At 41.4% G+C, this 14,946-nt stretch overlaps 1 protein-coding gene across 1 annotated transcript in view; it reads right to left on the bottom strand.

The window, feature by feature from the left end:
• Positions 1-10,732, bottom strand: part of ccdc57 (coiled-coil domain containing 57) — a 32,336-nt gene extending 21,604 nt beyond the window's left edge. The window contains exons 1-7 of the mRNA XM_061230912.1: positions 10,601-10,732; positions 8,814-9,213; positions 7,971-8,079; positions 6,422-6,523; positions 4,839-4,996; positions 3,050-3,124; positions 2,493-2,693 (exon numbers count right to left, since the gene is read on the bottom strand). Coding sequence (XP_061086896.1) covers positions 2,493-2,693; positions 3,050-3,124; positions 4,839-4,996; positions 6,422-6,523; positions 7,971-8,079; positions 8,814-9,211 — 1,043 coding nt within the window. The 5' untranslated portion in view covers positions 9,212-9,213; positions 10,601-10,732. The remainder of the gene's footprint in view (positions 1-2,492; positions 2,694-3,049; positions 3,125-4,838; positions 4,997-6,421; positions 6,524-7,970; positions 8,080-8,813; positions 9,214-10,600) is intronic.
• Positions 10,733-14,946: the final 4,214 nt, after the last annotated feature.

The following is a 14,946-nucleotide window of genomic DNA, read 5'->3' as shown; positions in this document are numbered from 1 at the left end:
AACAGTGCTCTTCCCCACTACATATTTGTAAGTGTGATTTTTAAAGGATTACATTGGTGGTTGGTTACACTTTTCTCGGTTTTTATATGCAATTTGTACAAGACGGCATTGCAGAAACACAATGAAAGTATTAAATATGTCCGTTCTTTAGTTTTGGAGTAGTGAGCATTTTAAATGTATCGTCCTGTTTTCAGCCGGTTGAGAATGCGCTCCTCAGAGTACACCACTCTCCTTATCCCTCCCCTATTGTGACCCATAGTTTGCGCCACTAGCCAACAGGCAAGACAATGCAAATATTTGATAGGTTCACTTAAATTTTAAGTTTTAAGCCTTTTAATTTGAAGATTTAAGCCTTAAATTTTAAGCCTTTTAAGGACTATTAGACCAATTCTGGTTATATTTAGCTAGCTAGCTAGTTTGCTTTCATAAGGTGACATTATCAATAGCGTTAGCTATTATTAACTTGGCTAGCTAGCTAAAAAAATTATTATTGGATAAGTCAGTCTCCTTGATAGTTGATATAGCTAGCTTGTGAGAATTCAGTATCCCAAGATAAACATGCATCATGGAGGTCGCTATGGTAACAAACAACAATGTGTGAAAAGTGGGGGCCTGGCACAAACAGTCCTCATTATCACACCCAGACAGTTTTGGCTAACTTCTATAGTGGGAAATTTAGGCTTAGAAAAATATGTTTTAAAATGGCTGAATAATAATAATAATGGCGGCACGGATGGTGCAGTGGGTAGCACTGCCGCCTCACAGCAAGGAGGTCCTGGGTTCGAATCCCCGTCGGCCGGGGCCTCTCTGTGCGGAGTTTGCATGTTCTCCCCGTGTCTGCGTGGGTTTCCTCCGGGTACTCCGGTTTCCTCCCACAGTCCAAAGACATGCACGTTAGGCTGATTGGAGAGTCTAAATTGCCCGTAGGTATGAGTGTGTGAGTGAATGGTGTGTGTGCCCTGAGATAGACTGCCTTTCGCCCAATGTATGCTGGGATAGGCTCCAGCCCCCCTGCGACCCTGATCAGGATAAGCGGGTTCAGATAATGGATGGATGGAATAATAATAATAATAATAATAATAATAATAATAAAAAAACACTTATTGTTGCCTAAAAACAACTGGCAAGTGTCACATTCCACCATCATGTTACTCTTTTAACACACACACCACACCTGAAATGAATGACGGTTTCATTTCTAATTGAAAATAATTATCAAAAATGTGTGGTCTACAAACACTTCGGCTGCATGAATTTGGACAGCTCATCTAATGCTTCCAACAAGTACATACAGTCATGTAGTTTCACCACCCACACGCTCAGACGCTGTGCGTTTACTTCAACAGAATATGGCAAGTGCACCTTACATCATTATTACACTGCAGCTCCTTCTAAAGCACAGCATTCACCATAACATTAGCACCAACAGACATGTCCTTGAACTTCACTGCTGATAGACAGTTTGCCTTGGTCTAAGAGGTCCTCTGAGACACTCTACTTAGGGCTGTTATTAATACCCCTGCACACAGTCTGGTCAGGCTTCTGCATGCACTCATTATTCCACAGAGGAATGTAACCCCGAGCCAGTCAGGGTTAGATGGTAAGTAAGCTAGTTCAGTCCGCGAGGACCCTACCCTATTTAACTTCCTTTCCTCCTTTCCTAGAGTAACCTGTAGACGGGGAGAGTAAAACAGCTGTGATAAGGTAGTGGTGAAATCCATAAGCAGATGTCAACATGTATAAATTCGGGGGCACATTGATATTGTGGCTTCATCAGTATTGCCGATAATGGCTTAAAGGAAACGTATGAGCCCGATGCTACAACAAATGGTGCAACAAGTTATGATGCTGTACTGTACATTTAGTTAAAATGTCATGCTCAAAACGTAGCCTGATCATAGTCATCCAAATTTTTCTTTTCAAAGCTGTACAGAGACTGCGATGCTCTCTAGAGTTTAGACCCCTTGTGTAATAATTAAGTAAGCAAGTTGAAAACTTCTGTAATACAAGCATAATTTGTTACATTTCTCATTCATGAGCTCATTCACTTCTTCCATGAATGTGGAAATGTGGTTGCAGTTTCTATTTGTGCTGTAGTGTAAAACATTGCCATAGGCACCAAAAATACTCTCACTCATCTATGCGCTCCTATGTGCTCCTCTTACTCCTCTGTGTGCACCTCTTACTCCTCTGTGATCCTCTCTTACTCCTCTATGTGCTCCTCTCTTACTCCTCTATGTGCTCCTCTTACTCCTCTGTGTGCACCTCTTACTCCTCTGTGATCCTCTTACTCCTCTATGTGCTCCTCTCTTACTCCTCTATGTGCTCCTCTCTTACTCCTCTATGTGCTCCTCTCTTACTCCTCTATGTGCTCCTCTTACTCCTCTATGTGCACCTCTTACTCCTATGTGCTCCTCTCTTACTCCTCTATGTGCTCCTCTCTTACTCCTCTATGTGCTCCTCTCTTACTCCTCTATGTGCTCCTCTCTTACTTCTGGATGTGCTCCTCCTTCTCGCGCAGGGCATCTGCATGGCTCCACTCTGTCCTGCGTTTCTCCATGAGCGCAGCGTCCAGTGCGGCCTGCAGCTCCCTGCTGTGGGACTGGGCCTGGCGGAGCTGCTCGCTGTGGGCCTCCCTCAGACCGCTGACGGCGGCCTCACGCTCCCGCGCGCAGCGGTCCAGCTCCTCGTGCCTGAGCGACAACCAGCGTTTACTGCAGCTGCGTTTCACAATGCCCCGTCTTCGTAAACATCCTACAGGTTTCACACAGTGTGGATGTAAAACCCCTCAAATTAAAGCTTTAAGTCTGCACTTTAGCCACTTTAATAGTGATTGTTTTTTTTCAACGGAATGTTTGTTTGAGTACAGCGTGAAAAAAAACAAAAAAAAATGTGTCACTGTCCAAATACTTACGGACCGCACGGTACATGTTATTTGTTTGTTTGTTAAAATTACATTCACCATAATACTGCTATCTGGGACAAAAGAGCATATTTTTACATACTGAGTTATAACCCTTCACAGATTGAATAATCAATGAAAACATACTTTCTCTGGTATATTTCCTCTTCTTTTTCATGGTTAAGTTCCATTAAACTCAGTTTGTCCTCAAGCTCCTTCATTCTGAAAAAGACATGTTCAAGTTCTTATCTTACATCGTTTGACATCAAACTATGCACGCTAACCAAAGAAAAAAAATTGGACCACTGACAGCAATTCCACATTTCTTTGAACTCCAAGCTTCCTGCTAGTCGAGTTCACCAGAAAAATTCTATAGGGCAAAAGGTTACATACATGTTTATCTGTGTTGTATCTGGATATATCTCGACACATTGTCAGAATGCGCAGATGCTTCCTTTGTAAACTACGCAGGCTAACATTACAATACTAGTAGATCTTTTTATAGTTACTGCCCATTAAAAGCTCATACAAGGGGACCTTGAACTTTACATCAACTAAATCAGGGGTAGCCCTGTACTTCTGCCTCTGAAACCTCACACTCGAGTTTGCCTTGGTGGCCCTTAGATGGTCCCATTATGCAGACTGAAAGAGGAGAGGGGACCGGCAAACACAGCAATATCTACTGATCCTGAGTGGGTTACTTACACAAACGTCCCCATCACGGAAAAAATCTTTTGACAAGAGTCACTGGTTTGGTAAAGGCTGCTTCCTTTCAGAACAACCGCAATGACTTGGCAGATTAGAACTGCTGAACTTTAGCTGCTTGTGAAAGATTTAACCATCTCAACACAACAGCACAAGTATATTAGTCCTCTTTGGTTTTTGTCTTTTCACCAACCTAAGTATCACAAGCATTTGTGTACTCTAGTGCAAATGTGTTGGAAAAAGCGTAATCATTGAATAATGTTCGCAAGCGAAGCTTGTTTGAACATATTTTCGGCTTGTTGCGAAATGTGCTTGTTCTAGCAAAAAAGATTATCCACATTTATAATACAACTGACAACTGTGAGAGCCAGTGTTTAGTCTAGGTTGCATCACGTAATAAAACATTCAGCACACATTCTCTGGACTCACCTCTTTCAGAATATGTTCACCGGTTAAAGAAGAGGCTTTCATCCACATGAATTTAGCAAAACCTTTAGGTACACAGACCTTTGTCAGAACATTGAGTAACGTATTCAGTGTTTGCTAAATTCTGTATGCAGAAGCCTGTTCAGTTCCACGTTTTCTGCTGATATGCATGTACCAATGCTTTTTTCCAAGAATGTGACTGTGCTTCATTTCCACTTAGATTATGCTGAATGCAAAGTAAATAAGATACATTAAATGTATTAAGTGCTCTTTCATAAATGTCCCAGACTTCATGCTTTTATATCTTAGCTGTGGCTTATCAGTTGATGTAATGCTAGGCTATCCCATTGCAACCCTGTGACTGACATCCCATCACCTGGCCCTGTGTCCTGACCGTGACTTTTCAAACTGGCAGTTTAATCCGGTTCAACTCCCCACCTGTTCATCACTGACAGAGCCCTGGAGCAGAGCAGCACCAGCGTTCAGTAATCTGGACCCTGCATGTTTGACACCGCGGAATTCTCGCCTCCCTTTTCACTCATCACTACAGCTAGTGCCAAGTTCACCAAGCACAGCGCTGACCACTGGTGGATGAGAGGGCATAGAGAGGGCAGCCAGTGAACAGAACATTTTCCATCACAGCAGGGCCCAACAAATTAAAACAAAGAGTGGGCCTGACATGGTAAGTGGAATAAATAAAGATAAAACAACAAAAAAAGGAAATGAAAGGACAGGGCTATTTCCTACACTACAGAGAGTGCTGAATGCTCTTCCTGTGGCTGCAGCACAGTGAGAGGTGGGGTACCGGGCATTCTTGATGGCGGTGATGTCCTTGACCTCCCACTCTCTGCGCTGGATGTCCTTGTGTGCCAGGCAGCACTGCTCCTCACAGGCCTGCAGGGCCTCGGCAGCCTGGCTCTGGGCCTGGACGTGCACCTCCAGCTCCTTACTTAGCAGCTTCACCTGCGCACCCAAGACACGTGCTTCACCTCACACACACTCACCCCTGTTTCACATCAGCTCTGGACATCAATTATCAAGCAATGCCTCTTAATCACGCAGCATACAGGTGCATCTCAAAAAAAATTGAATAATGTGGAAAAGTTCATTTTTTCCCGTAATTTCATTCAAAAAGTGAAACCTTCATATATTCTAGATGAAATATATTCTAAGTGAAATATTTAAATCCTTTGTTTTTGTTTTAATCTTGAGGATTACGGTTTACAGCTCGTGAAAATCAAAAATCCAATATCTCAAAATATTAGAATATTACATAAGGCCAATCAAAAAAAGGATTTATAATACAGAAATCTCAACCTTCTGAAAAGTATGTTCATTTATGCACTCAATACTTGGTCGGGACTCCTTTCGCACAAATTACTGCATCAATGCAGGGTGGCATGGAGGCAACCAGCCTGTGACACTGCTGAGGTGTTATGGAAGCCAGCGGCCTTCAACTCGTCTGTATTGTTCAGTCTGGTGTCTCATCTTCCTCTTGACAATACCCCATAGATTCTCTATGGGGTTCAGGTCAGGCGAGTTGGCTGGCCAATCAAGCACAGTAATACTATGGTCAGCAAACCAGTTACTAGTAGTTTTGGCACTGAGGGCAGGTGCCAAGTCATGCTGGAAAAGGAAATCAGCATCTCCATAAAGCTTCTCAGCAGACGGAAACATGAAGTGCTCTAAAATCTCCTGGTAGACAGCTGCGTTGACTCTGGACTTGATAAAACACTTGATAAAACACTTGATATAGCACTCAGCGAGCAGCCAGCCCTTTCAGCAATGGCTTACCCTCCTTCTGGAGGGTGTCAATGAGTGTCTTCTAGACAACTGTCAAGTCAGCAGTCTTCCCCATGATTGCTCGACCAAGTATTGAGTGGAGAAATGAATACTTTTCAGAAGATTGACATTTCTGTATTATAAATCCTTTTTTTGATTGGTCTTATGTAATACTCTGAGATACTGGATTTTTGAATGCGGGAAATTTAGTAAATTCAGCATGACATGAAGAAAGCTGGGGTGTAGTCACTGCAAATCCGGAAAAAAGCTGGTTTCAAATGTGTTGTTTTAATTAATGATGGCAGTCAATTCTAACCAACAGACATTTGGGTGATGCTGATTAGACTGGGCCTTGACATTCCTAACCCCATTGTAACTTCCATCACAATTTTTGTATGAAAACAATAAACCAGCATGAATTTAATTCATACAGTAAAAATTAAAATCTACTGGGGAAAATTAAGTGGAACAATTGGTAGTAGTGCAGTTTAATGGTGCCTTGGCAGTTGAATAGAAGTCTAAGAGAGAAGACTTCCCTCATTTCTGTGCCATACACAAAGGGGTCACTCCGTCATACCCGTGGGACTGGCTGCACCGGAGCCTCACCTTGAGCTCGTGGGACAGGACGGTGTTGCTCATCTCATCGGCCCGCAGGTTGAACTCATGCTCCCTGGACCTCATCACACTGTCAAAGTCCCCCATCAGCTCCTGGAGCAGTCAGAGCACCACAGCTACCACTGCTGTTTGCACATACCTGCTGTAGGCTACTGCTTTACCTCTTTGCATTCGGGTTAAATGTACTTGTAAACCAAGAACATTCTTAAGTCTGATTAACCTCAGCCCGCTCACTTATCTTTGCTTGTAACAAACTTAGACACATCACAAAAGCTAATTAATATTTCATAGAAGCTAAGTTGGGCCCATAAGCCTTGAACAGAAATAGCTCATGCTCTGTAAACACAATCCCACATTCCATCAAGCCCAGCGGTCTAACAAAATCGAAGGAGTGAATGGCACACATAAAAATCAATAACTTTTATGACTGAGTGCAGAAAACCCATTTAATAATTGCATATTATGTTCAAGCATATTTTGTAGTGATAGGACCCAATGAATAGAAGTGCTACAAAGTACAGACTGGCATCCTTATTGGATCTGTTATACATCATCTGAACATTAATACATGTAGGTGGAGACAAAACCTGACTGAAATGTGTGGGTGTTGTTTTGCTTGGTTTAATGGCACCGGCATTGCTTATGTTTACACTTAAAGTAAACAAACAAATGAACAATAATTTAGCTTAAAACTGTGGCCAATACTTTTGTGCACCAACAAAGATGAAGCATCCTGTCAAACCTGACTGCATTGACCTACATGTTACTTGTTACTCTGTGACAAGGATAAAGCAGGTCAATAATGTCATATGAAAATATGAACCTGACTGATGATGCAGAGGGACACTAATGGCAGACGAAGCTGAAAGGTTTTCATCTACATATACAAAAACAGGAAGTCTGAAAATACAGTTTTCGTGTTTATTCTGGGAAAATTTGTTTTGAGAACTGAACTATTCAGCTCTTATCATTCCTATAAAAGCATAAGGTATGGCAGTTTCTACTTTCTAAATAAGCTTGAAGACCTCTCTGAAGACATTTCACATGACCGCACTAATACTCTGACACCAGCCAGCTGCACAACACTGGCCTCTATGTGCTATTTAAATACCACACGCCGTCTTAGAGGCCAGTCCAGCTCTGCCTAGCACTGGTCAATTTTAAAACACGATGACCTTCAGGAGGGGCAGAATGGCATTTTTCTGTTGGAGGCTTGGCGTAGAATCCTGAAATTCACACTCAGTTTTTTTATCAGAACACTGAGTCACGGTAACATACTTGGCCGGCCATCCCTGCAAATACCAAATAAACCTCACATCGTGACGCAAACTAAAGTATAACTACCCTTATGTGTGGAGTTCTGCCTCTGGTGCCCTTTAATAGAGCTCTGTGGTTCAACCTCCCTGATGAATCTGAGAACGCCCAAAGGGGAGCCAAATTAGCGAGTGTATGCAGGCAATTTGGATAACACGTTACCCAATGAGAGGCAAGAAATGTGTACACGCCGTTCCCCTTTGCAGGGTCTTGGGGGGGTCAGTACCTGTTTCTGCAGAGCCAGCTCCCCTTCGACCTCCTGAATTTTGCGTCCTAGCTCACGTTTCAGCGTTTCGTACTCCTCTCTGTGCTTCTGAATGTCACCGTCCTTCACACTGAATTCCAAGAACACAGACATCACGGCGCTCGTCTCCACTGCATGCAATGTCCTCACCATCAATCATACAGCAGTCACTCAGCCATTGGCACCACAGGATACTCAGAATGTGTAAAAATGATATACCTTAGAGTGGTTTGCTAGGTCATCCATGTTTTCTCATACACATGAGGGGCACAAACTAAAGCCAGATTCACAGCTACTGCTCCAAGATAACTGAACTGACCAACAGGCCTGAAAAGAACATCATGAACAATGTTGAGTGTCTCCTCTCATGTACTAATAATAACTAACAACAGTGATGTAGTGGTGCGTCATACATAAATAAGAGACTCATTCTGTCCACTAAAAAATTAACTGCATGGCTGGGGTCTAAAAGCCGGGTGCCATTTTGTTGTCTGTCCATGAAAAGCTATTTGCTCCATTAAAATTTGGCAACATTCTAAAAAGTACTCAGGCAGTGTTCGCTTTCACTGTTTGTACCCTTCAGAATAAAATTACATCAGACAATCAAACAGATTTGTTTTCAACCACTATAGCTTTCGACATGTCTAGTCATTCACAGCAAGAGACTGACCAGGAAAAGCTAAACAACAACAACAGTCAACTGATGATCCTCTTTAAAGGGGCCATTCACCCTAAATGGAATACGTTCCCAATTATACAGAGTACTCAGTTCATCAGCTGACTGTTGTTTTAGACTAGAGGCTTCACAAGGATCGGGGTATAGACCTTTGCACTCTCTCCAGCTGGAGCCTGTGCTCTGCCAGCCTCTGCTGGTACTGCCTCTGCAGCTCCTCGCGCTTCCCGGACTCCCGGGCCACGGCCTCCTGCAGCTTGTTGATTTGGATGCGCAGGTCGCTGGCCTCTGCCTGCCTGGCGCTCTCGGCAGCCTGCAGGCGGGCGGCCATGACGTCGTAGCGCTCCAGCTCCCGGTCCCGCTCGTCCAGCACGCGCAGGTTGAACCGGAAGTCTTCCTGCAGCTGCCGGAAACGCTCCGCCTGGGCCGAGAGCTGGGCGCGCGTGTCCCGCAGCGCCCTTTCCAGCTGCTGGATGCCCCGCGTCTGCAGGTCCTTCCACTCCTTCTCCTTACAGGCCAGCTGGGCCTCCAGATCTTCCCCCTCCTCCATCGCTAGGACAAAGTATAGCACGTCAAATTTCAGAATTCATTTCCTTGGATTAATTCAACTGCACTAGTACAATATTATCAATAAAACATAACATCAGCTGTAGATATGATCATTAGTCAAATAAATTATGTTGAGCCATGCTTTGTCACTGTTTAACACATGAATCTGGGTAAGCCTGGCATTATGCTGGCTTGACGAGCTTGATAAGCAAGTTGGTCTAGCAGTATGAGCTGGTCATTAAGCTGGTCTATCTGGGTATGAGCTGGTCAACCAGCTACCAGCAGTTTTGCAACCAGCTACCAATATAGCTGGAGCTGTTTAAACCATGTCAATCTGGGAGCTGGTCTGAGCTGGTCAGCAGGGAAGCCTTTGCTGCACTTTGGGCTCCAATTAAATTTACAGTAACAAAGCAAAATGTCAGATACCTTTTCAATCCAAAATTACAAACTCAGAAACAAAGCTTGGCAATTTCAGTTTCTTTATATGAAAATATGTGAAATGTTACCAGGCTAGCTGGCCAGTCAACTCCGAATGACTCAACATCAAGCTAACCGCCCTTAAATTAGATAGCTAAAGTTAGCTATGCTTGAAATATACCGATCAGCCACAACATTAAAACCACCTGCTTAAACCAGTTTTTCATGATTTAAAATGCTTTAATCTGTATGTCTATAAATACTTCATATTTCATTATATGATAAGTGTACTAATATAACCAGATACTCACAATTGCATTCAAAAATGTACTTTTTAATTGGGGGGGGGCGTGCATTGTGTTGGTACATGATCACGTCTATTTTAACAGGCGCTCCAGGATATTTCGGATTAAAAAAAAATAAAGACAACCCGCCATATTTCAAAAAGCATGGGTTCACTTATGATTAACTTATCTGCTTATATAAGTATACACATCATATCATTAAATATTATATGTTTATAAACAAGTTTATACTGTTTAAAGCATTTTGAATCATGAGAAAATTGTTTAAGCAGGTGGTTGTTGTGGCTGATCGGTGTAAGTAGTTACAAAGCTAGCTACATTTTGTCTGTGCTATCATGCGCAAGCCAAAACACTTTCATTCATCCTGAAATGGTGTTTGGGCTAGTAAACACTTGGCACTAGCAAACATAGGTCAAGCTAGGTTTTGAAATCGCTGGTAGCTGGTTGACCAGTTAAGACCAGCTTCCAGCTTGACATGGTTTTACCATGTTTGAAACCCCAGCTACCAGCACTAGCAACCTACAGCATCTAACACGAGGCCAAAAGCTCACCTTGGCTAACTCCAGTAAAAATAGTCATTTGAGTTAACACCGAACATTTGAGTTAACAAGCTGCCATTGTCTGAGAGCTTGACTGATTCAATTTAATCCACAAGCAAAATAACTTACTCGAATATATTTTTTTCCAAAAAGCTTAATAGTTTTCCTTTCCTATTTCTTGTAACGTTATCCACGGTAAAGTGCCAGAACCATAAGCAGTCGTTTCACCATGCTGTTTTCCATTCCGTTCCAATGGAATTGTATCTATGGAAACCGCTAAACCCACCGTTTGAGTTACAGTAACAGTTGTCCGTGCAGAAAATAAGAGCACTGAGTCGGGGTTGCAACCCTATTGTTACAACAATTCGGTGGGTTACAGTATAGAGGGGTATATTTCGTATATTATGACGCTTTTATAAGCTATTAAAGCATGAAGAGGGGAAATATGGCATTCACTGAAGGAAATGTTTAAAACAAGTAGCTAGCTAACTATAAGATGACAGGTGAGAGACATTCCTGACGATTCAGTTCGTTCATTTTCACGGCTAACCTGGACTAACATCAGCTAACTAGTTCTCAAATAACTAACGTTAACTTAATTAAACCAGTTAAACTCGCTCGTCAGAAATCTGACATCCATCTTGTTACGTTGTCTGCGCCAGATATGAAAGCTCTGTAATTTGAGTAGTAGCTAATGTTCATTGTAATAATCGGTACAGTGTACATTACTCAGTGAAATAGACATGGTCTATCCTTGGTCCATAAGGTATTGAATGACAGATGCCTTGATCTGAGGCGAAGCAATTGGTAAAGTTAATAGTCCCTGACAACATTTGTAAAACTCGTACGCAATTTCAATTACGAGTCCCATTATTCATACCAATCGCAATAGCAGGAGCTGAATGTTTGAGAAGGAAGAATTATGATTTGTTTAGGTTTACTTTGTGCATGTAGATCAACATTTATATAAACCCCAGTATATGTTACAGTACCCTATTAATACATTCCAGATGTGAAAGAATAAGCAGTCAAATGAGTATTGCAGTATACATTTCTGCTTGTTGGCACACCCTCTTGAGAATTGCATTCTAACCTTTGATAAAGTCGTGTTTTGTATCTGAGTTTGAATCTTTTATAAGTCAGAATTTTAGCACTGGTGTCTGCATGTAACTGTTTGCATACTTTTAAAGAGAAGGGCTTAACATAACAAATCCTTGAAATAAAATCACTGGAGCTAGTGAAAGAGCAAAGGTCAATCATGGGGAACACAAGGAAACAAGATACTTTACTCTCATAGCAAGCATACACCAAAGCCATGGTATGTCAGTTTGACTAAGTTGTGTTTCTAAATCTGAGAGCACAGAATTTTGTTAACGTGAAAAGAGAAACACGGCAAAGGACACATGCCTTCCTGGGGATCATGTAAATGTCAGAACCTTTCATGATATTTTGCTTTCCTTCACTAGAAACCAATGGCAAAAGATAGCTTCAGCATAAGTCATGAGTTAATTCAGGCTTTTAATTTTGTATTGTGCTGCAACATGTCTCTTTGTTCAGGGTGTAACTACTTCATCCAGACTTGCCAGGCACATCATTGTAGGAATAGGGGAGAGAAATCAAGAGCATATCAGGGCATACGGTCATGTAACAAAACATTATGTGTCTACAAGGACACATCACCATGTTTAATTAAGGACAACAATGTATATTTGTAACACAAAAGTAGAAAATTTGACACAAAATATGTTACAAGTAACAAAGGTGTTACACAAAGTGTGTTGGATTTTAACAAATCTGTTTTGAGAGTGGGTTTCCTCTTGGTTGTTTGTTGGACCGCCCTTCCTGGATAATTACATTTAATCAAAAAAAGCTTTCTGAGCACGTAGCTTCATTCTATTTTTGCTGCATTTAAACAATGTAAATAAATAAACAGCTTATGTTCCCCACAGTCTGGCATAACTTAGAACCAATTGTCTATTAATTTAATTAATTATTCAGGCTGAGGTTTCAAGGAGGAAAGAGAGCATGTGTGTATGTTACAAAATTCCCCATGGGTGGTCTGAAAAGTTTCATCGACACTGTGACTCAGCACTCTATAAGCCATAATAGAAATACAGTTTCAAGAGGAAGCTGACGCAATGGGAAACAATACAACTGCTGTTCTGAGTGTCTCCACCAGGCTGATTTCACAAAGCAGCAAAATGAGGAACCAGACGACAGTCCAGCACAGTCATTCTTGGATGTGACAGGGAAAGACTGAGCAGTGAAGACTATACATTCTAACAGCTATCGTATGTTTAATAACACCAAACAATCTATCACTGACACTCCCTGTTCATGCTAGTGTTGGTGGAAATAGGAGTGGGGAATCCCTCCTTGCTTGTCCAAAACTGTCTTAATGTCATAATGTGTCAATCCATCCATTTCTCACAATATTGCTTTGGCAAAGGTGTAGACACAGTACCTTTATTCTGTTTTATTCAGGGGCCTTCGTCATCTTCATCATAGCAGGTGAAATACTATAGCAGTAGATGCCAGGTTTTTTCTTTTATTCATTAGAGGTCTGCTCATCTTGTGTATTTATTCAGACACACACTTCAGGATAAAGTGACAGTGGAGGTACATTTTTGTTTGTCAAGGATCAACTTTCCCAAATATACCCTGAAAGTACAGTGATGTTCTCTTTGAGTACAAATGAGTATGTTTTTCCAAGTAAAAAGGGTACGCATTAATTGTATATTGCTGGGGGTGCAATGTTATGCACCTATAGGGTACCACACCAGTGACAAACATTTGTACCTTTATATGTGACAGTGTATGGGGAAAGCAGATAGTGTTACACAATAAGAGACAGGCTAGCAATAAAGAAAATGCTATGGCCAGTAATCAAACCCTGTCCACACAGGGGATTGTATCGGAGTTTGAGAGTCAGCTGCCCAATGAAATGCACCACGTAGTTTTGCCAAGACACTAGTTTAACTGATTAAACATAAATAAATTAAACATTCATCATTGCAAAAGGAATTAGAGTTAACCAGCAAATTGAAGATGTACTGAATCCCCATCCTAGCAATAAAATTGATAATGCATTAATACAAGTTTTATAGTTGGTTGTAAAACTTACCACAAGCAATGCAAGAAATGCTGTGTAAATTAGATGCTTTAATTAAGAATGTCTGAAAGCCTTCCCTAAGTATCAATTTCGGACTTCTTATGGTCAAGAGAGGAATTGCAGCAACAACCACCCTCAAACCACAACACTGCTTATCCCTCTCCCTTATCTATGAACACGCTGACATTGAAACCCCCCTCAATGCCATTGGCTGTGGTAATTAGAACCAATTTTGAATTATCATACAACTATACAATGGTACAGGTATATTTTGGTACAGATTGTCGGTCCGTCAACTGTATATTTTGAAAGCCGAATTTAAGGACTATAAACACAGGCAGAGGGTGAGTCAACATGTCAGGGAGTCTAGAAAGGGATCTAAAATGGTCTTGTAACAATGATTTAAGAAACATCTTACCTATTGTACCTTTAATATAAAATACTCATTTTTAGTAGAATAGCTAAATATACAGTCCCCTTCAAAACTATTGGAACAGCAAGGTCAATTCCTTTCTATTTGCCATACACTGAATACAATTGAGTCTGAGGTCAAACGATGTACATCAGATGACAGATCCGAATTTCAGCTTTTATTTCCTGGTATTTGTTAAACAACATATATCAAACATATCACCTTTTGTATCAGACCACAACATTTTTAGGTGAAATTATTATTGGAGCATATGACTGACAGGTGTTTCTTGTTGCCTAGATGCATCCTGTTAGATTGATTGGTTAAACAATAAATAGTTCTAAATGTCTACTCTTGGTTTGAGCCTTCGGTTTTTCCTGTAAAGACTGCATTTCTGTTAGAACAGATGGACCAACACGAAGACCAGAGAACTTATGGAGAAGATCAAGCCATTTTTAAGCTTAGAAAAGAGGGGAAATCGGGAATTGGGAATAGCTTGTACAACAACTTGGAATGTCCTGAAAAAGAAAGAAATTGCTGGTGTACTAAGCAACAGACATTGAACAGGTCGACCAAGGAAAACAACAGCAGTTGATGACAGAAACATTGTGAGAGCTGTGAAAAAAACCCCAAAACATCAGTCAGTGACATCACAAACAATCTCCACAGGGCAAGGGTGAAGGTATCTCACTCGCAATATAGAGGCTATACCACGAGATGCAAACCACTCATCAGTAGTAAGAATCGGCAAGATTACAATTTGCAAAGAAGTACAGAGACAAGCCACAAAAGTTCTGGAACAAAGTTTTATGGACTGATGAGACCATGATTAACCTCTACCAAAGTGATGGAAAGACCAAAGTGTGGAGAAACAATGGATCTGCTCATGATCCAAAACATACAAGCTCATCTGTGAAGCACGGTGGAGGAAGTGTCTTGGCTTGGGCTTGC

The sequence above is a fragment of the Conger conger genome, chromosome 2, assembly GCF_963514075.1.
Source record: "Conger conger chromosome 2, fConCon1.1, whole genome shotgun sequence".
Lineage (NCBI taxonomy): Eukaryota > Metazoa > Chordata > Actinopteri > Anguilliformes > Congridae > Conger > Conger conger.
The sequence above is the reverse complement of the archived record's forward strand: the minus strand, read 5'-3'. Positions and strand labels throughout refer to the sequence as shown.